The sequence below is a fragment of the Aphelocoma coerulescens genome, chromosome 10, assembly GCF_041296385.1.
Source record: "Aphelocoma coerulescens isolate FSJ_1873_10779 chromosome 10, UR_Acoe_1.0, whole genome shotgun sequence".
NCBI classification, from domain to species: domain Eukaryota; kingdom Metazoa; phylum Chordata; class Aves; order Passeriformes; family Corvidae; genus Aphelocoma; species Aphelocoma coerulescens.
The window spans coordinates 20,706,504-20,727,911 of NC_091024.1; the positions used below are offsets into that span (position 1 = coordinate 20,706,504).

The window sequence follows — 21,408 nt, forward strand, 5'->3', positions numbered from 1 at the left end:
GCCCACTATGCTTTGTGAGATGTAGAAATTTACAGCGTTAGTGTTGCCACCTGTGCCCGATGTCATCTACGAGAATATTCCATCCCGACAGACCACATCCCACCACTTTTCCAGAACTCCTCAGAAGGATATCAGCTCTGATAACACCATGGCAGTCAAGGAGCGACCCGAGCAGTGGGGAGAGCCGGGCTGGGGTGTTCTGTGCCCCGAGAGCCGCAGGTGGGGTCACTGACCCTCCTCATCCTCACTCCCTCGGCTGCGGGGGTCCGAGCGCGGGGGCACGGCGAGCCGAGTGCGCAGGCGCGGGGCGCCGCTGGGAGCCGCCATGCTGTACGGCAGGCGCATGCCGGGGCGGCGGGGGCGGCCCGTAAAAGGGGCGGCGGGGGCAGCGTGGCCCCGTAGAGGGACCCGGGACGGACGGAGGGTGGGTGAGCGGGAGGAGGCGGAGGCGGCACCGCGGGATGGCGGAGGGCGGCGAGCGCATAGTGAGTGCCTGCCCTGCTCCGCTACACCCTGCCCGCTGCCGCCTCCTGGCGTCCCGCTCCCTCCGCGGTGCTCGTTCTCCGGAGCTGGCGCTCCCCGGAACGGTCGGTCCCGGAGCAGACGCTGCCCTGGAGGTGCTGGTGGGATACTCTTCCCTGCCTTGTGCTCGCGTGCCGCTCGTGCCCTCGTAGCGGGTGTTCACTCTGAAGCCTCACGGTGTCTCAGCCCAGCCGCACTGGTGCCGTTCCGTGCCGGCATTCGCTGGTGCCGGCAGCTTCCGCGGGCTGAGCCTGCGGGTCTTGCCCTCGCTGGCAGTGCCGCTGGCTCCCAATTTTACCTTTTCCAGCTGTGAGCCCTGTGGGCTGCCTGGCACCACCAGTAGAGTGCGGAAGAGGTTGGATGCCCCCCACTTTGGGAGCATGTTAGGGTTACCTCTCCCTTAGCGAGGTCTGCCGCTTCCAAATCCAGATTCTCGAGGACTTCCTGCTGGTGGAAGATGCGATTCTGCTGGAAGAGGAGGATGAGGAGCTCGACCTGTACAACGAGATGACTTTTGGGTTAGGTAAGACCTCAGGGGAGCCCCGGTGTTGGAGAGACCTGCCAGCACCCAGTGGGGGGAGCAGACACCCTGGTGGGCACTGCCCAAGCATTCACTCACCCTGCTGTACTCTCCTTCCCCCCTCCAAGACCGAGACTCCACAGAGGAGGATGTCCCAAAACTCCTGGTGCCACCGGAGATAAGCCCTGAGGTGGCCAAAGCATTGGCAGAGGCGACTGGAAGAACAGCTGAACAACTAGAGGATCTGGGAGAGCCCCAGGAGGAAGGTGGGATAGAGCCAGAGGTGGAGCAGGTTAACTCTCAGTTGGAGGAAGAGGTAGAGGAGCTGGGGACTGAGGAACAGGAGGAAGAGCAGGAGTGCTTTGAGGAGCCCAACGAGCTGGGAGATCCAGCAGTGATGAGAGCTGTGCGGAGCAAACCCACGCTGGAGGTGATGTGTGAGCAGAGAGAGGCGGGTCCTGCTGCTCCCCCTCCATCCCCACACCTGTGGGTCCTGCCCCACAGAGGGCACTGGGGGAGGGAAGTAGGCCTTTAACTCCCCTTTCCTTGCAGAGCCAGGACTCGGCAGTGCTGGACAGCAGGATTGGTACTTGCTGGGGAGAGTTTAGCAAGGAGGACATGGTAAAAATGTCCCCTCCCATCTGGTGATAAGGCTGAGTGGCCCCTGTGGTGTCCCCTGCCCTCTCCCCCTGTTCACTTGCCTCATGCCAACCATCTCCCTGTTTTCTAGCTGGCGATGGATCCCACGGCATGGGGCTCCTGCCCTGGCAGTATCCCACGTCACTTCATGCTGGAGGTGGGTACCCCCAGCCAGGCCTTCAGGGAGCGGCCAAGGGATTCCCACTACTCTAGGACAAGGGTCACACAGGAATTTGGGACAACTGGGGCATCTCCAAATGGCTCTGAAGGCGCACAGATGTGTTGTGGGTGCCCACCCAAAGCAGAGCCTGGGTTTGAAGGCAAAATTGTTGAGTTTGGGGTGACTGGGTGTTCCCATGCGTCCCAGCTGCTCCACACTACCGGAGTGGGAGCTCAGCTGGTGCATGGTCCTGGTTGAGCAATGACCAAAGGTTTTGGTGAGCTGCTTGTTACTAAGGGAACTAAACTGTTCCCAGCTGTGCCCCGTTCCCACCTGCTGCTGCCTCCTCCCCATAGGATAAAGCCGTCCTCCAGGTCATGGAGAGACCTCCACCATCCACCAATATGGCCCTTGACTTCCTTGGCTCTCCTGTGCAGAGGGGCTATGGGGGCTCTCCCCGGCTTAAGCACCCTGACTTAAGACTGATGTCCCCCAAGCCTTTCCCCCGGTGCTTTCTCCAGCAGGTAACAGGTTGGGGGGGACTCTTGCATCCCTTCTTTCTCTGCCTCCCCTCCCTGGAGGTGCAGCCTCGAGGACAGACCTCCTGTCTCCTGTTCTGTAGCAGGCACCCCTGATGTCTCCTCGCTCCCCATGCTCTCCTCGGCCTTTCCTGCCAGCTTGCAGACCCCCTCCACTCTTCACTCCCAACCAGGTAATGTGGTGGGCTTTGAGCCACTGAGGTGGCCCTGGAGTGGCGGGGGATAGGGAGAGTGGCAGTATCTGGGGGTAGCACTTTGCCTGAGGGATGGAAGCCAGAGGCCAGCACAGAGCTGGCTGACCCCTCTGGGATGCTCAGACCCTTGATCTCCTCTCTTGCTCTCAGACTGCAGGGTACGCACCTCCGACCCCTTTCCAGCCCGGATCCCCCACCGTGGGCAGCCCACCGCGGCCCCTGGGCATGCACTTTGGGTCCGTGTCCTCCTCTTTGGACCCTGCTCTCTTCTTCAGCCCCTCAGCCATGGGCCAGCTGAACCTCAGGTAGCAGGAGTGGGGTGTTGGGGTGGGACTGGAGGGGCCCTACAAAGCAGCTGGGGGCCACCTCATTCTGGGGGTGTTCCAAAACCCCCCTTGACCCCTGTCTGGTGTCCCCTGCAGCCCACCCAGCCACATGACCCAGCTGCACCCCCAGCACCAGCGCATCCTAATGCAACAGCAGGGCAGGCAGGCACAGAGGTATGGGGGGCTGTGGGGTGCTGTGGGATGCAGGGGGGTTCTGGGTGGTCACAGTGGGCTGAGGTCTTCTCCTGTGCCAGTGTCTCCCCCAAGAAGCTGTGGTCTCGTAAAGTGGACCCTTATGCTGGGCTGATGACTTCCAAGGAGAAGGACTGGGTCATCAAGGTGGAGATGATGCAGCTACAGAGTGAGAACATGGATGATGACTATTACTACCAGGTGGGCTCCTGCTGGCAGCACCTGCAGCTTGTTCTCCCCAGGGTGGGGCTTTGGGAGCCAGAGAAACTCTCCAGGACTGGTGGAGGGAACTCCTGGCTTTGCCTGTTGTTACAGACCTACTACCACCGGTTGGAGCGCAAACAGGCGGAGGAGGAGCTGCTAGGCAGGCGCAACAAGCCCCCCAAGCTGGTCACGCCGTTCATCCAAAAAGTGGAGACCTATGACTCTGGTGAGGGGCTGGGGCAGGCGGTGAGGGGCTGGGTGAGGAGTTCTGGCACATGGTGTCACCGTGTTCCCCCTCTCCTGCAGTGGTGCGCATCGCTGGCTCGCTGGGCCAGGTCACGGTGTCTACCTGCTACAGCCCTCGCCGGGCCATCGATGCTGTGCACCATGCCCTCATGGAGGAGGAGGTAGGTGAAGAGAAGCTGGGCTGGTTGGGGCCCTGAATTGCAAGGAATGCTGCTTTAGGAGCTGCCCTGAGCAGTGGGATGGGGCACGCAGTTGGAGGAGGTGCCACCTCAGCAGCAGCAGCTTGTGCCAGGCCAAGGGGTGGGATCAGGCTCTGGCTAGTTGTAGCTGGCTGTGATTTCCCCATGGGACTGCTCTGTGTCCTGAAGCCACCTCTGATCCCCAGGTAGCAGCTGGCCCAGCACTGGGCTGGTGGCAGTGTCTGGGGGTGGCTGTAACCCTTGTGCCTTCCTTTCTCCCCTCCCAAAGGCTGCAGGGACCTACCGACTGCGGGCGCTGCACAGGATCGAGAAGGTGAGTGGGTGGTGATTTGGGGCAGGGCAGGATGGCCCAGGTGTTCTGTTTTCATCCAGGGATTTCTCTAAGGGGGCATCTACCTAGGCTGGGTCCTGGATAGCCAGTGGGTAGAAGATGCTCCAAGCTTCCTCCTTACCTGGTACTGTTTCTCCAGCTCTTCCTGCAGCTGATGGAAGTGGAGGAGGTGCAACAGAAAATGTCCCTGGCCCTGGGGGAGCAACAGCCCCCCAGGCAGGAGCAGAAGAGCCAAAAAGTGGACAGTATCTACCAAGTCTTGAAAATCAGGGCTTGCAGCAGTGAAGAGTGAGTCTGTGCTGTGGGGAGAGGGGAGCAGGCAGCATGTTCTGGTCCTTGTGGATCTGAGATGTTCATGGGAGGGTTGGGTCCTTCCTTCCATGTGTCACTGCAGCCTATGCTGACCCTGCCTGTGAACCTTGCCCTCCAGTGGAGCTAATGCTGGTCCTTTTGGATGGACAGAGATGCTCCAGGTCCCTTGGGATCTGTGCCAATGGAGCCTTTGTTCTCAGGGAGGCAGAAGATGAATTCCTGCAACTGCTGTGTGTGCGGAAGGGCAAGAAGCTTGTGGCCCGGCTGCTGCCCCACCTGACCCAAGAGCAAAGGGAGAAGATCCTGCTGACCATCACCCACCACCTGCCCTTCCTCATGAAGAAGGACATGCTGGATGAGGCAAGCACCTCCAGCCAGGGCAGGGATGACCCAGGCTGTCTCCCTCCTCCTCTGTTCTTGCTGGTGCAGGGGGCACCCTGGGCAATGAGGGGGATCCTCTCTTGTGGGGTTAGCGTGAGACAGGAGCCTCTTCCCATGCTTGGGGAGGAGAAGGTCTCCAGCAGTCCTGGTGACACTGACCCTCCCCACCAAGTGCTGGGAGCTGTACCTGTGACAGGTCACAGGATCTCAGATTCCTGCTCTCCCCTCTGCCCTGCCCAGTCTCTCTCCCTGCTCTACAGCCCATTGAATGAGGTGGTGGGTGGGATGACCTTCAGCAAACTCATCGAGGTCCTGCAGGAGCTGACCCGGCCTCTACCTGAGTTTTCAGAGCTTCCCCTCACCATGGCCTTGAAGAACCAGGTATGTGGCCCTGAGCCTCACTGTGTCCCTGGGGGTGCCACTGCTGCTGACTGTGACACTCCTGGTGCTTTCCTGCAGTTTGGCATCTCCTTGCTCTACTCCCTGCTGAGCCATGGAGAGAGGCTGCTGTCCTTACATGCGCCACTGAAGCCATGCAGAGGGGACTTCGAGGCATGGTGAGGGACTGTGTGAGCCTGGGGGGTTTGTCACCACTCCATGGGGTGCTCACCCCCTGTGCTGGGTGCTCACCCCCTGTGTTGGTGCCCTCAGGATGGACACGGTGTACCTGGTATCGCGGGAGCTGTCGCGGCTGCCTACGGCCTCGCTGGCAGAGCCTCTCTTCTTGCCCAGCAACCTTGTCTTGCTCTTCTGTCGCTACCTGGACAAGCAGACTGTCCACCACCTGGCAGCCAAGATGGGGGAGTGAGTACTGCCTGGAATGGTTCCCTGCCTCTCCTGGGGATCCCTCAGGCGAGGAGCAGACAGCACTGGGGGCTCACTGCTTCCATCCCGCCTTGGAATTATCTCCAGACCTCTACTGGGCTGAGCTGCTCCTGGTGCCTTTGCTCCCAGTTCTTCAGGACAGGTCAGCAACTTGATGCTCCAACCTCATCCTTTCCCTGCAGGTGCTCCCCACTGCCCACGGAGGCTGATGTGTTATGCTGAGCCCTGGGAGCTGGGGATGGGCTCTGGAGCCAGCGGTGCCGGGAACAGGCAGGGCCCGATGCCGTGGCTTTGGAAGTGAACACTTACCCTGGTGCGGGGCACTCTGGGTGACACGGGCAGCGGCAGGGCTGGTGCCGCCCTGTCCCGGTGCCCGGGAGCACGGGGGGGGGTGGGTGTAACTTATTTTGGCCTCGCCTCCGGCAGTGGTGGGTGCTGGGTCACGGTGGGGGCGAGGCGGGGCACAGGGGCGCTGGAAGCACCTGGGTGGGGCGGGGGATTTTGTCTACAGCACATTCTGTACAGCATTTGAAATGAAATAAAAAGCTGATTAATGAGCTACTCTCGCTCCTGGGGGTAGCTTATGGTTGGATGCACAGTGGTCACCAGGAGCATGGAGACCCCTGGCCTGGGATGGGGATCTGGTAAAGAGCAAGAAGAAGGGGAGGGATGCTCAGAGCATCAAGGAGGAGAGAAAGGAATGCTTGGAGAAGGGATCAGAGCTCCCACACGCCTGAGCAGCCAGGGAGGGGAATGGGCTGGAAAAGAAGGGATGTGGTAGGGAAGATAAATCAGAGCTTGTCCTGATAGGGAAGTAAAGATTTGTGCAGGCATCTGGCAGCACATGGGAAGGATATGGTGGCAGGGGTGTGTGTGTGGGGGGGGGGTCTTAAACATATGTGGGAGGGTAATAAAGCACCTCCTGTCTTTGATGAGCTCCCAAAGGCTATTCAGTCTGAAGTTTTCCAGCTATGCTCACAATGAAGTACCTTGAGCCATCTTTCTGAGCAATTCTGACTACCCCAAACTGATCCTCACTTTTGTATCTGAGGCTGAGTGGGTGCAATGTCTGCTCCCACTGTGGGAATCTTTGTAGCTCCTTGCCCGGTTTTGTGGTGGGATTTCCCCTACTCCTATGGGACAGCTGGGACTGGGCCACCTCCACCCAGCCAGAGGTCTAAACCCGACACCCAAAGCCTGGTGTTCATTCAAAAGGGGTTTGCAGCAGAAAGGTGTCTCATCTTCAGACTGCCCAAGCTCCAAGCCTGAGTGGATGAAATTCCTTTAAAAGGGCATCCTTCAGGGGCCAAAGGGAGAATTTGCAGAGAGTAAGGCTGTGATGAGGGGGTGGGGTTGGATTTATCTCCACTGCCTATCAAGGCAGCTCAGTTTCCTCTGCTTCAGAGTGCAAAGTCCAGCTGGCAGGACCTCCTGCTCCTTCTGGCAGCTGTATCTCCTCCTGCTGCCTCTCCTGCTCATCTTAAAGGATGTGTGTGCTCCTCTTACTTTATCCTTAGGGAGTTTTCTGGGACAGTTGTATTCATTGCTAGCCATCCTCGTAAAAAGAGTGACACTGGCAGCTTCTCCATGGGGTGAACCCCTAGTTCCAAACCCACTGAGGCAATCTGAGAGGATTCCAGCATGGGCTCTCACCTGCCAGTGAACGAACAGACCTTGCTGTTACAAATCCCAGGGAGAATTTCAGGCAGGAGGGAAGTAGCAGCTGCTCATTGATAGCAGGAACTGGGGAGGACACCGGCAAGTCCTTCAGATAAGGATAAGCCATGTTCTGTTTTCTGTTTGCTCCTTGCCTGGGAGCCAGAGTGGCTGAAGGATGAAAGTGTGACCTGGCTTTAGGCATGTACTAGACCAAATTCTCTAGCATGGAAGGTGGAGATCTCTGCTGGATTTTGTGGCTTCATTACAGGAGACAGCTGAGGGAAAAGAAGGAAAGCCCATCTCTTTGTTACTCTCCCACAGCCAAGGGGCCCGCAGCACCTGGTGCTTCCCACCTGGAGACACAGACCCCCTCCACGGCCAGCACCCAGGAATGAATCCAGCTGAGTGGTGTCTTGCAGGTCAGGGACCCCCCCCCCCCCCCAGGTCATTCACCTGCAGCTGGATGTTCTCCCTTAATCCAGAGCTGATGGAAGTCCAGGGTGTCTCACCTGGCTCTACCTGTCCTGCTGCCCAGCCCAGCTCCTCCTGGTGCGCTCCTGAGAGGGTCATTGGCCCCACAGGATGGTGGTGACCCATGACCGTGGGTGGGGTGTCACTGTCATGGGGTGTGGGTGCAGCCCGGGATGTTTTGGGGTGGATGGAGCTCATCCAGGGGATGTCTTGGGTGTTGTATGGGGTTCATCCTGGAGCACCTTCAAGGTGTGTCTCATCCTGGGATATCTTGGGGGGTGTGTATGGGGCTCATCCTGGGATGTTTTGTGGTAGTATGGAGGAAATCTTGGGGTGTCTCAAGGGTATAGGGCTTATCCTGAGATGGTTAGGGGCATTATAGGGCTCATCCTGGGCCCTTTTCAGGTTATGAGGCTCCTTCTGGGGTGTCTTGGGGTTATAGAGCTCATCATGGGATGTCTTGGGGGTAGTATGAGGCTCATCCTGAGATTTTCTGGGGGTTATAGGGCTCATCCTGGGATGTCTTGGAGGTTGTGTGGGGTTTATCCTGGGACATCTTCAGGGTATAGGGCTCATCCTGGGATGTTCTGAGGGCTTATAGGGCTCATCCTGGTCCACCTCCAGGGTATGAGGCATATCCTGGGATGTTTTTGGTGGCATAGGACTTATCCTGAGATGTTTTGAGGGGTGTGGGTCTCATCCTGGGATGTCTTGGTGAACGTGTGGGGTTCATCCTGTGACATCGTCAGGGTCTGGGACTTATCCTGGAACATCTTAGGGGGGGAATGTGGCTCATCCTGGGATGTCTGGAGTGGTATAGGGCTCATTCTGCGGTGCCTTGGAGGTTGTATGGGGTTCATTCTGGGACATCTACAGGTTATGTAGCTCATCCTGGGCTGTTTTACCGGGGGGAAGGGACCACTCCCCGGGGTATCGAGAGGACACGGGCTCAGCCCGCCGAGGGGCAGCCAGGCAGTCGGGGCGCTGAGGGGCCACGGCGCCCCGGGCTCACCCACTTCTCCCGGGGGGAGGGGACACGCTCCCCTCTCCGCCGGCACAATGGTACGGCCGGTACACCCCGTTTCCATGGTGACGGCGCGACGCCTGGCGGCGGCGGCGCTCATTGGCTGTCGCTGCCGGCGGGGGCGGGGCGGGAAGAGGCGCTGCCCAATCCGAAGCCCGGCCGCAGCCGAGGCCCCGCCCCGCGGGTTAAGGCGCGGCGGGCGCTTCCGGCGGGGCGGGCGCGGGCGGAAGCGGCGGCGATGGCGTCGGGCGGCGGCCGCGGGTCCCGCTCGCCCTCCCCGGCCGAGCGCCGCCCGCCGCCGTTCCCCGAGCCCTGCGAGCCGGGGGCCCCCGACAGCGACTCGGAGGGCGAGGACATCTTCACTGGCAGCGTGAGTGCGGCCGCGGGCGGCGCGCCGCCCCGGGGGCGCTGCGGGGCCGGGCCCGTGTGCTAGGGATTGCCCGGGGCGTCCTCCGGGCTTGGTGAAAATAGTGGGGAACACCCCCAAATCCCCCAGAATAAAGGGAGGGGCGATGCCTCTGGACTCCTGTCCCTTCAGGGGCAACCTCGTTGGGGGGCTGCGGAGAGGGAGCCGCGGGGCCGGGTGGGGGTCACAGAGCGGCTCCCGTGGCTGTGGGATTAAGAAAAGGCTTGTGCTCAGCTGCTCCCCCTTTCCCCGGGGTTGTAACCTCTCCATTCCTGCAGAACTACTGCCTAAGGCCACGTTGGATGGGGCTTGGAGCAGCCTGCTCTGGTGGAAGGTGTCCCTGCCCATGGCAGGTGGCGGAACGAGGTGGGCTTCAGGGTCCCTCACGATCACCCTGCAGTGGCAGCCACAGCTCAGCCTCCTTGCTGTGCAGCTTGTGAGGGGGAGAAGCCCCATCTGCCTTCCCCCAGCATCATCAGCTCTGGTCCCCTCAACATCCAGAGGGTTCTGGTGTGACTGCCATGCCATGAAATCTCTTCAGTTTGAGACTGAGGGTGGTGCGAGGCGTGAGGTGACAGGATGCATCCAGTGTCCCCTGCTCACTAGTACTTTGTGCTAGGCTGCAGGAGGGTGGTACTTGTTCAGCAATCCAGGTGCTGCTGCACAAATCCATGCTGAAGGCGGAGGTGCGAAGGATGTCAGTGTCTTTCCTTGTTTCCAACAGCCTCCTGTGCAGGAAGTCCAGGTTGCTGAAGGCTGTTGGCCTTAACTCGTGCTGGCATTGTCCCAGGTTTGCTCCAGGCACTGCCCAGCAGGCAGGAGGGGAGTTAAAACACCGACTGGTGCTTTCCTAAGCTGAATCCCTCCCTAGTCAGCCACTGGCCTCTGGTCCTTGGGATCAGTGTCTTCATGGAGTGAGGATCTCAGCTAGAGGGGCTGCAGAAGCTCTTCCAGCAGCCTGGAGGCTGGAATGCTGTGGGGTTGATTCCCTGAGCTCTGGGAGCCTCTGCCTGCCTCACCCAGACTTTTTCCAGCCTGCGTGATCCAGCTGGCAGAGCAGGAGGAGTTGGTGTCTGTGGCAGAAAGTTTTCCAGGAACATTCTGCAGTTTTCCAGCCTAGGGAGGCCTCGAGCAGGAGGTTGTGGCCATGACCAAATGAACCTGCTGGGAATGGCCTGGCCAAGCTTCCCCTGCCACTGACACAAAGCTGGAGCTGTCTCTGCCCTGCTTCTGGTGCAGCTCCTGCCTGGTGTCTGTGAGCTGTGCTTGTGTTTCCAGTGGCCTTGTAGCAGGGAAAAAGGTAGATTTGGGGGAATGTGGATAGATTGTGACATTGTGAGGGTGAAACTCCCACTGTTCTGGGCAAAGCAGCAGCTGGGTTGTATGTTTGGAAACCTGGGGAAGTTCAGCCCTGGGCCTTGCAAGAGGAAGGTGCTGGTACCTATGGCAGGCACCAGGTCATGGAGATGGTCTGGAACTTCTCAGGACCTTTCTTTGGTGACAAACTGGAGGATGTAGTAGGTGGCTCGACGGTTTGTGGCCCATCAAGTGCCGTGGGATTTCACAGGAATCACGCGTCCCTGTGCTGGAAGGGGAGGCTGGTGAGCCACAGCAGCTTATCAGGTGTTTGGTTTTGTTGTGGAAGCCGCTGTCATAGCTGATACTTGGCTGTTCTTGTGACCTGGTGGCTTTGCTTGTCTCTGCCCTTGAACGTTAGGAAAACACTTTCTGGGAAGCAGGGGAGGCAGATCCGCCCGGCTGCCGGCCTTCAGGTGGCTCAGCGACACCTGGGCATCACCAGCAAGGAAGCATTTGGGTCAGACCTGAACAGAACAGAGCTGGACCTCACCTGTCTGTTGACAGAGGTTGGATCCCTATGTGACCACGGCCCTTTCTAGGGATGCCCCCAAGGATTGGCTCTTCCCAAACAAGTTCTGCTTCCCCGTGGTGAGCGTCAGGCTGGCATGGCGGGGCCTCTTCCCGCACATGTGATGTTAGGGGGTGCTGCATCCGGCCCCAGGGACGGCTGGTGTCAGGTCATGGGCTGATCTAACGAGGCCACGGCTCCTCTGTGGCAGCAGATGGAGAAGTAGGAACAGGGCGTGGTGCTTTCATGGCTGAGGAACTAAATCTAAGGCAAACTGGGAAGCAGTTGTGGTAGAAAACCACTTTGTCCATGTGTGATGGGGTTCTCTATGAGCCTGAAGAATTCCTGGGGGAGCAGAGGAGCTGTGTGAGCCCTTTACTCATAGGTCACCACTGGTAGCAGTCCTCTTGTTGGCTTGGACACTAGTCTGAAGGACCCTGGGGGTCTGGGGGGATGTTTGGCATGGAGGGTCTCTGCCCCCTGCTCTCCATCACTGATAAGCAGAGCTTGTGCCTTTGACTGCTCTGATCCAAGCTGGGAGCAGTCCCTCCTCTAGGAAAACATCCTAAAATACAGGAGGTCTTGCCATCAAGTGAGTGTTTCGATGGCTGTTTTGTTTTTACCACCCAAAGACATGAGCCCACCTCCAAGAAGAGCTGCCTCAGCACAGCTTCACTCCTTCAGGAGCGATGGGATCCGATGGTGCTTCCTTGCTGGAGAGAGTGCCAAGGAGCTGTTGGTTCGGAGTCTCTAATAGAGCTCCATTTACTGCCCATCAAAGACCTGCTCTGTTCTCTGCTGGGACCTACAGAATAGCACTTGCTGTCCCCTTCTTCCTTGGAATATCCGTCTGCCTGCAAAATGAGGGGTGATTTGGGATGCCGGCATTCATAACAGGAATGCCAAAGCAGCCCTGCCTTCTGGTGGGGAGGACTGGTTGGCATAAAAGCTCTCGGGTGGGCTGTCCCCTTGTCCCCAAGCCTGCTCCCAGTAGCCAGGATGGTCCTTTCTGGGTGGAAACTGGCTCTGGAGTTTGCTGTGACACTTGTTGTCCTTAAAAGCGGCAGAGAGCGTGATGCTGAAGGGTGGGTGGAAGGGCACAGGGTGGGGTGATGAGGAGGGTGACATGTTTGCTCCTCTATCTCTCAGTGTAAATGACCTTGTGTCTTTGTCCTTTTAATCCTCTCACAGAGCAATTCCCCAGCCCCCAAAGCAGAATCTCCTCTCCCTGTGAGCAACTCCTCCAAAGAGAATGGGGTTCATGTGGAGCAGGACGATCAGGACCTATTTGCAGGTGAGTCTGTGTGTGCTGGGCCTCTCTCAGCTCCAGGCCTGGAGTGATAGTCCTAAAATATCCATAACCAAAAGCAGGTCATAAGTCCTTACCTCAAACTCATGTTCGAGTCTGCTCACTCTGGTGTTGTATTTGGGAAGGTCGGAGCAGCCTCCTCCAGGTCTCTGGGATAATCCTGCCACAGGACTAACTGTTTGGGAGCTGAAGAGGTTTAAAATGGGGGTTGCTTTTGTTGTCTTAAGCCCTGAGGTGGTGAGTGTCTTCTCAGAGGTGAAGGATTTTCCTTCTCCACCTTCTCCTGACTCCGTGCTGGTGAAGGAAGCGTCTCTAGTAGAGACCTGGCTGTTCCCAAGGAACAGGAAACACAACCCCCCTCAGCAGGGGAAAATGAGGAGGGTCAGACATTCCCCAGCCCTGGCATGGTGGGCTGAGAGTCGATTCTGGATACATCTGCTAAGAGGTGGAAGTTTTTACATCCTCCAGGTGGAGAAGTGGCCCAGGAAGGAGCCTTCCTCCCAGGCTAGCCTGTGTGCCAGGTAAAATCCACCTTGGCTTTAGCTGCTGCAGGGTGCAGCTCCTCTAGCACACAGCAAGGAGGTGATCAGCGAGAGGTGATGCCTGGCTCCTTCTGGCATAAGAAGTTCATTGGATTAACATAATGTTCTCCAGCAGGATCAATCAAATGCTCTTACTGCAGTGCCAATGCTTTGTTGTGCTCTTCCCAGTGCTTACAGGTGTCCTCCCTATGGATTTCTTTGCTAATTAAGACTGCTGTTACTCCCCAGATCCCATGAACCAGAGAATATTGCAATTGCCTTTCCAGAAACCCCAGGAGAGAGGCTGACCCTTGCAAACTTCTCTTGACAGATGCCACTGTGGAGCTGTCCCTTGACAACACTCAGAACAACCAGAAAAAGGAGGTGGCCAAAGCATCCAATCCTTCACCCTCATTAGATGTAGCTGAAAGTTCTTCTAGAAACCTTTCAAAGAGCTATGAGGAGGTCAGCATTGCTCTTCCAAATTGTCCTGCAGGTTTCAAACTGTCTTTGGCAGGAACGTGTCCATGAATCTTAAATGATGTCATTAATATGTAATTGCCTTATTGAATGCCCTGATTTGTATCTCGGGCCATCCATCTGAGACTGATACCACTGGAGGGGGGCTCAGGTCAGCCTGGTGGCATTCCTGCTCGTGTGAAGGTCCAGATTGCTTCCAAAGCTGTAACAGTGGTGGATCTGGTCCTCAGGGTCCAAGCTGCGAATTGGAGCTCTGCAGTTTCATCTTGGGGCTGAGCAGTTTATGCATCAGTCTGGGCAGATAGTGGGGTAGGAACAACAAACCCAGTTTGGGATCCTTGCCTGGACACAATGAGAAGCTGGAAGGCTTTATAGAATGGCCCTGGCCTAACTGAGGGCCCTGGCAGGGGGACAAGCTCACTGTAATGGTTTGGGGGGGTTGAACCCTGGTTTCCTGGCTTTGACTTGCTGTCCCTGTGTGCTGTCTCCAAACAGCTGGAAGAAGAGGAGCGGGAAGACAAATTTGACCTGACTGTGGGAGTGAGTGACCCGGAGAAAGTTGGTGAGTTACTGTCCTGCACGGTGAACAGGGTTAGAGGAGCCAGACTTGGCCCTGCAGCTCTGGCCTCTGGGCTGTCTCTAAGCACCAACCTGATCCTGGAGCAGTGTCCGAGGCTTCCTCCAGCATCCTAAAGAAATGATGCTGCACAAAGCCCAGGGTGAGAAGAAGCAAGGCAGAGGCAGGTTCTGGAAAGCCCAGAGCTGGGTTTTTGGGATTCTTGGTGCCTGGCACTGTGGTGACCAGCACTGCCCTGTGTGGAGCTGGCATGGGGTAGGCAAAATTCCCCTGACCTGAAACTAAGTGCATTATTCCATGCTCTGGCACATTCCCTGGAAGCTGTGCTTGCCAGAAGAGCAACTCTGGCTTCAAAATGAGAAGCAAGAGGGTTTCTGTCTATTGAAAGTGGGGTCAGAGTGTCATGACCAGCCACGTGGAAGTTCCTGGGGTGCAGAAAACCCAAGGTGACATCTGATTCCAGCCAGCAGAACAGCCTCACGAGTGGCAGCTTGTTCCCACTCCATGCCTCATGATCTCTGGAGCTGGGAGGTGTAAATCAGACGTATCTTAGGGGTAGCACCGGAGCTCGGAGGATGCCCTGCAGATGAACTGCCAGGTGAACAAGGGGATTTCTGTGTGAGCTGGAGCAAACTGCCTGTGGTGTTCCAGGATCCAGCCCCATCCAGCCTGACTTGCATCCCGTGAATAGACTGTTTCATGTGCCCCACAGCCTCCGAATTGTTGGGGTCTGAGCAGATGTGTGGAGCCAGCCCAGACGCTGCTGGCACAACAAGTGCCCGATTGTCAGCGCTGGCTCCCATAGGAAGCCTGGGGAGGGATAAGCAGGTTGGGAAGTGGCTGCTGGGCAGGAGTCCAGGGCCATGCAGCAGGACGCTGCCTCTGGTTCTGCAGGAGGATCCACGTTCCATCAGACCCAAAATCAGGATCACTGAGGTAGGAAGAGGTCAGGAGCCTTGTGCTTTGTGTTCAGGGCATAGTGGAAAGTGCTGATGTTGTGATCCCCAACACCTCGTTTCTGTTTTCCACAGGGGATGGCATGAATGCCTATGTAGCCTACAAAGTGTCAACACAGGTATGTCTAACCCCTCTGTGTCCAATTCTCCATTATTTTTCCATGCTTAAAGGCAGCTGGACTGTCTGCCCTTAGCCAAGCCAGCAGTGACCTAAATAAACAGGAGGCCTGAATGCCTTGTTCTGTGGATTCAGGAGTTATAATCCACGAGGGATGAGCCTCACTGAGGAATAGGGTTGGAATCTCTTTGAAAGGAGACTGGCTTTGTTTTCACAGCCAGTTACCTCTTTGCAGTCCTGGCTGGTAGGGGTGCTCAGCATTGGAGGGAGCAGCAGGAATGAGATCCATTGGGAGAGTCCCTGAGCCGGGGCTGCTGCTGAAGGTTCTGTGCCAGCGCCAGCATCAGATTGAGCTGACCTGAGCTCAGCACTCGCTGCAGAGCTGCTGCTGTGATTGCATTCATGTCAGGACCTGTTCCCCTCAGTTTCCATGGGAAATGCAGCTCCTGGAGTGCTTTGAAGCCCTGCTCTGGGCTCTGGAAAGTTGCTCCAGCTGCCTGTACCATGGCTGCTGGGCTACAGGCACCCTGTGGTCTGAAGAAGAGACTAGAGGACTTGTTATCCTTAATTCCTGCTCTGCAAACTCAGTCCAAAGCACTGGTGGCCCCTGTAGTCCTTAGGTGATGTGAGGGGTGTGTCCCTGTTCCCATGTGGAGCAGGGATGATGGGATTAGGCAGCGGACAGGCCTTACTAAGCAGCCCATGGCTGCAGGAGCAGCTGCTTGTTATTTAGTGCCATTAATGCTACTGCTGGCTCCAAGGAGAACCCAGCTGGGAGGGAAACTCTGGAAAACCTGGGCCAAAACTTGCTCCGTTCACTGGTCACCTCTTGCAGAGCTGGTGCTGTCCCACTTCACCCCAGAGGTGCCAGCAGGCAGAGCTGGCAGGGCCAGGCTTTGCTGGGGGAGTGTGACCCAAGTGTCATCTCTCCCCCAGACCAGCATGCCGATGTTCAGGAGCAAGCAGTTCTCAGTCAAAAGGAGGTTCAGTGACTTCCTGGGGCTCTATGAGAAGCTGTCGGAGAAGCACGCCCAGAATGGGTTCATTGTCCCTCCGCCGCCCGAGAAGAGCCTCATAGGTGAGTGAGGAGCTGCACAGCACCAGTGCTGGTCCTTCACAGCTCTCGTGGGTCCTTCTGATGGTGAGCTCTGAGCCTGAGGACAGGCCTGCAGCAGTCTCAGAGCTGACAGGGAAGCTGCAGAGCAGCCAGGGAAAATAATCTGGGTTTTGTGGCACAGACGAAGCTTTGGCTCCATACTTGGAGCTCTGGACTTAAATCCCTGATTGAGTTCACAGCCTCCACACCTGCTTGGTGAAGAGTAAAACCTCTGGGGTGTCACTGAATTGCTGTTCACTTGAGTCCAGCCCATTGTTTTGCCTCTTTCCTGCATGTCAGTTCCTTGGGTATAAGCAGATTTCAAATTTCCAAAGTCTAATTCCTGTTTAAGATTCCTCTCCTCCACTGTCACCTTGATAGTCTGTAATAAACCACTTTATCTTGCGTGTGGAGTTTAGAGCAGCTCATTAATCACATCTTCCTTCTGTGCTAGGCATGACCAAAGTGAAAGTTGGGAAAGAAGATTCCTCCTCTGCAGAGTTCCTAGAAAAACGTCGGGCTGCTCTAGAGAGGTACGACCCCACTGGCTGTCCCTGAACTGAGTGAGGGACCTCAGAGAGGTCTGGCAGGTCTGGTCTTCATGGTGGCATCACCAAATTGCCCAGGGAGGTAGGAAAACTGGTGGGTGAATTAGAACAGTGGTTGGCTTTGATTTCCAGCTTCCCAAGTGCTGTTCTGGAGTAAATACCAAGCTGTGATGTTGCTGTGATGGCTCAGAGCCAGCTTTGCTACAGCCAAAGTAACTCCTGGAGTTGTTCCTCCCACAGGTACCTACGGAGAGTGGTCAGCCATCCAACCATGCTGCAGGACCCGGATGTCAGGGAGTTCTTGGAGAAGGAGGAGGTGAGTGGTGTGGAGTAAGGTGTCCTTGGAAGTGCTGAAGGAAATGGTACTTGAGCAGTTAATGGGGCAGGCAGCGGGAAGTGGCAGAACCCTCTAAGAGTGGGAATGGGAGTGGGAACTGGTGTTGACTCCAGGTGCCCACCAAAGCTGCTAAACCATCCCTTCCCCTGGATGGGAGGGAGAAAATAAGCAAAAGGCTCGTGGGTCGATGTAAGGGCAAGGAGAGATCACTCAGCAGTTACCTCATGGGCAAAACAGAGTCATGGAATGGCTTGGGCTGGAAGGGACTTTAAAGCCTATCTCATTCCACCTCCTGCCATGGACAGGAACACCTGCTACACCAGGTTGCTCCAAACCTCATCCAGTCTGGCCTGGAAAACTTCCAGGGATGGGGCAGCCACAGCTTCTCTGGGCAACCTGTGCCAAGGCCTCACCACCCTCACAGAAAAGTAGTTCTTCCCAATATCCCATCTAATCCTGCCCTCTGGCAGTGGGAAGCCATTTCCCTTTGTCTGGTACTGCAGGCCCTTGTCCCCAGTCCCTCTCCAGCTCTCCTGGAGCCCCTTTAGGCCCTGCAAGGAGCTCTGAGGTCTCCCTGGAGTCTTCTCTTCTCCAGGTGAACACCTCCAGCTCTCCCAGCCTGGCTCCATCTCCTATGGCAAAGCAAACTTTTCCATTCCTTTGCAGCTCCCAAGAGCAGTAGGCACCCAGACCTTGAGTGGAGCAGGAATAATGAAGATGTTCAACAAAGCCACGGATGCTGTCAGTAAAATGACCATCAAGATGAACGAATCGGACATCGTAAGTGTCGGGGCACCTCTGGGCTGTCCCTGCCCTTGCTCCGGAGCCCTGTGCTCTCCCCTGCTCCGGCTTTGGGTGCAGGGAAAACCCCACCTGTGGGAATCAGCTCTGACTTTCCCCGCTGCAGTGGTTCGAGGAGAAGCTGCAGGAGGTGGAGTGCGAGGACCAGCGGCTGCGGAAGCTGCACGCTGTGGTGGAGACGCTGGTGAACCACCGCAAAGGTGAGCGCGGGGACGGCCACACCCGCGCCGTGCGCGGCGGGACACCAGGGCCAGCTGCCCCAGGGACACTTCCAAGGAGGTGGGACAGTGCTATGAAGGACTCTCTGTCCCTTCCTCCTGAGAGACAGATGTAAAATGGTCACCCCAGTTCTGTCCAGCTCCACAAGCTTGGGGTGGTAGTGTGGAAGGGAACCTGTGTCCTGTGGGATCATAGAATCCCAAGATGGCTTGGGGCTAAAGGGACCTTAAAGTCCATCTTGTTCCAACCCCCCCTGCCATGGGCAGGGACACCTTCCACTGTCCCAGGGTGCTCCAAGCCCCGTCCAGCCTGGGCTTGGACACTGCCAGGGATGGGGCAGCCACAGCTGCTCTGGGCACCCTGTGCCAGGGCCTGCCCACCCTCACAGGGAAGAATTCCTTCCCAGTATCCCATCCAGCCCTGCCCTCTGGCAGTGAGAAGCCATTCCCTGTGTCCTGTCCCTCCATCCCTTGTCCCCAGTCCCTCTCCAGCTCTCCTGGAGCCCCTTTAGGCCCTGCAAGGGGCTCTGAGCTCTCCCTGGAGCCTTCTCCAAGCTGATCAACCCCAACTCCCTCAGCCTGTCCTCATGGGAATGAAGGCTCTGTAGCAAAGCTGAGCAGAGTTGACCTTATTTATTCCTTCTGAGACATCCTCTCGGAGTGGAAATGTTTTCCTTCCTCTGGATGTTTTGACTGACTTCTGCAAAGCCCTGCCTGTCCTCCCACTCGGCTGCTCCCCTTCTCCTCGTGGCTGGAAGCTGCTGGCTCGGACTCAGCCAGTGCTGGGTCTTCCAGCTGATATCTCCTGGAGCTGTGGAAAGGCAGCTGCCTGGGCTGATCTCTGTGCTGGGGAGCACCTGGTGCAGCCAGGCCCATCTCCTGACCCTCATCCCGTTCCCCAGAGCTGGCACTGAACACAGCCCAGTTTGCCAAGAGTCTGGCCATGCTGGGAAGCTCGGAGGACAACACGGCCCTATCCCGGGCGTTGTCCCAGCTGGCTGAGGTGGAGGAGAAGATCGAGCAGCTGCACCATGAACAGGCTAACAATGACTTCTTCCTCCTGGCCGAGCTCCTGGGGGACTACATCCGCCTGCTCTCAGTTGTAAGGGTAAGGACTCCTTTGCTCTTGCTCCTCGTACCTATCTTAGGCTTAGGGATGCCAGGAGATCTTCCAGACTCAAGCACAGGACATGGCAGAGGGCACACAGGGCATGGCCTCTTCAGGCAGAGGGAAAACTTGCTGGTTGTCCAGGTGTGCACTGCTTAGGTTGGAAGATGGTTGTAGGTGAGGCCTGGCCGTGCTGCTGTTCTCCAGAGAGGATGAGGAGCAAGTTTATGGCTTGTGGGTGACCCCAGCCCTCCCAGAGGTGAAGGCTGAAGCTGTGAGCTGGTAACCTGTGATGCAGGTGGTGAAAACAGACCTGCCAAGTGCCTGCTGGGGCAGAGCCTGAGTCCTGATGCTCCTGAACTTGGGCATCAAATCCACACAGCCCATCTGGTGCACTGGGAAGAAGCAATCCCATGGGAGCAGCGAGTCTGACAGGCTGACCCCTTCCTGCCCCAAACACACCCTGCCTCAGAGGCCAGAGCACCATATCCTTGGTGCACTGGTCCTTATGGGAGCTGTGGATGCTCCAGAGCAGGACCCAATCTCTGTTCTGGCTCAGTTTTGGACCCCCAGTGTCCCCTTGTCAGGAGAGTCCCCTGGAGCCGCTCGGTGCAGCGGTAGCGCAGAGCTCGACTCTGCCCCTCCTGCCCTCCAGGGAGCCTTCGACCAGCGCATGAAGACCTGGCAGCGGTGGCAGGATGCCCAGACCATGCTCCAGAAGAAGAGGGAGATGGAAGCCAGGCTGCTGTGGGCCAACAAACCTGACAAGCTGCAGCAGGCCAAGGACGAGATCTCGGAGGTAGGGAATGGAGCGTGGGGTCTCTGCTCTGCTCCTGCCCTCCGTGCTCCAGTGGGGGACCTTCTGGGCTGGGGAAGGAACCTTCTGGGCTGGGGAGCACCTCCTGGGTGGGAGGGACGGGTGTCTTGTGGCCAGGTTGCACCAAGGGCTTAGCCAGCCTTGAGTGAAGCTGCAGGAGGGGCCGCTCGTGGTCCCACCTGCCGTGGCTTCCATGCCAAGGTGGTGACAAAGGCTGGAAACACCAGGCTCTGCTCCAGTAACACCTCTCACATGTACAGTCGTGGCTCCAAACCCCCGTGGAGAAGGGGGGCAGGAGTTCCTTCCCCTGCCCCGAAACAGTGCACTTCCTGTCTCCGCAGTGGGAGTCCCGGGTGACACAGTACGAAAGGGACTTTGAGCGGATTTCTGCCGTCATCCGCAAGGAAGTGATACGGTTTGAGGTACGTTTAGGGCAGCCCTCGGCACCTTGGGGCTGACCAGGCCTCCTGCCCCTGCTCCTGGCAGAGCAGCATCCCTAAATCCCGACCTGTGGGAGCTGGGGCATCGCTGAGGGCTTTTGGCTGAGAGGGGGCTTCCCCACAGGGGCTCCGTTAAAAGGAAGGTGGGTGGGCAGAGATCCTGTGTCCCTTGTGCTGGTCTCCTCGTGGGACCCCAGGAGGAACAGGAAAATCCCAGTGGTTTCTCCTTCCCCCTCCCAAAATCTGGAGGGTTTTGGTGGTTGGTCCAGCCTCGTGCCCATGTGTTGCAGAGAGAGAAATCTAAGGACTTCAGAAACCACGTCACGAAATACCTTGAGACGTTGTTGAACTCTCAGCAGCAGGTGAGTGGTCCCTGATGTGGTTTTACCTCCAAGTTCAGGCCGAGCTTGTGAACCTCTCAAGCATGACCCCCCACTGCAGCTCCATCCTGAAGGCTCCTGACTCTCTCCCTCTCCTCCCTGCAGCTGGTGAAGTACTGGGAAGCGTTCCTGCCCGAAGCCAAGGCCATTTCTTAATTGGACCGAGCAAACAAACCTGAATTTTGCCTTTTTTGGTTTTTGTTTTTTTTTTTTTTTATATACACTATACCTCCTCCTCTTTTCCACGTGAGCGACCCCTCGTTCCACATGCTGGAGCTGGTAGAGGTGTCACCCCCAGACGAGCAGCTTGCGAGCCAGTAACTCTTCTAACTGTATATTTTTCATTTAGCAACATATATTTTCTTACTGAAGAGAAACTAGTTTCCTGCTTCCAGACCAGACCCGCAGCCAGGGGGTTAATGAGATCTGGCAAATATCTATTTTTCAGGCTGGGTTTTAAGGCTCTAATGAATTATCTTACTCCTGCAGTGCCATTAAAATTCTGTAATAAAACTTCTATCAGGGCAAACAGGCTCTGGGTGTTCGGGGTGGGAGCGGGGTGGGGTAAGGGCACATCCCGTGGAGGGTGAGGGAGGCAGCGGAGCCTCCCCCGTGTTGTGACGGGACAGAGGTGACCTTGGACACTGCTCTGGCCACCTGTCCCCGCTCTTGATTAGGCTTTGG

At 57.2% G+C, this 21,408-nt stretch overlaps 2 protein-coding genes across 2 annotated transcripts; both read left to right on the forward strand.

Moving 5' to 3' along the window:
* The first annotated feature begins 321 nt into the window (after window positions 1-321).
* Window positions 322-6,230, forward strand: PATL2 (PAT1 homolog 2). The gene is given in 20 exon segments (XM_069025544.1): window positions 322-412; window positions 414-485; window positions 952-1,045; window positions 1,171-1,472; window positions 1,595-1,663; window positions 1,773-1,838; window positions 2,198-2,365; window positions 2,467-2,553; window positions 2,725-2,879; window positions 2,997-3,074; window positions 3,155-3,293; window positions 3,408-3,522; window positions 3,603-3,703; window positions 4,011-4,055; window positions 4,213-4,361; window positions 4,586-4,745; window positions 5,007-5,147; window positions 5,226-5,323; window positions 5,418-5,570; window positions 5,774-6,230. Coding segments are annotated over 20 exon segments (2,319 nt in total). The 5' UTR covers window positions 322-325; the 3' UTR covers window positions 5,814-6,230.
* A 2,727-nt stretch (window positions 6,231-8,957) lies between these two features.
* Window positions 8,958-21,241, forward strand: SNX1 (sorting nexin 1). The gene is made up of 15 exons (XM_069025826.1): window positions 8,958-9,115; window positions 12,210-12,312; window positions 13,180-13,313; window positions 13,824-13,890; window positions 14,937-14,980; window positions 15,916-16,057; window positions 16,530-16,608; window positions 16,864-16,939; window positions 17,627-17,740; window positions 17,868-17,961; window positions 18,882-19,087; window positions 19,743-19,886; window positions 20,246-20,326; window positions 20,635-20,706; window positions 20,830-21,241. The coding sequence occupies exons 1-15, from the start codon at window positions 8,984-8,986 to the stop codon at window positions 20,878-20,880; spliced, it is 1,539 nt and encodes a 512-aa protein (XP_068881927.1). The 5' UTR covers window positions 8,958-8,983; the 3' UTR covers window positions 20,881-21,241.
* Window positions 21,242-21,408: the final 167 nt, after the last annotated feature.

Bases quoted from the DNA above. Each gene is read 5' to 3' on its own strand.
- SNX1 (XM_069025826.1), top strand. From the start codon at position 8,984: ATGGCGTCGGGCGGCGGCCGCGGGTCCCGCTCGCCCTCCCCGGCCGAG. The intron at 16,058-16,529 runs GTGAGTGAGGAG...CTTCTGTGCTAG, and splicing joins GCCCGAGAAGAGCCTCATAG to GCATGACCAAAGTGAAAGTT. The intron at 16,940-17,626 runs GTGAGTGGTGTG...ATTCCTTTGCAG, and splicing joins AGTTCTTGGAGAAGGAGGAG to CTCCCAAGAGCAGTAGGCAC.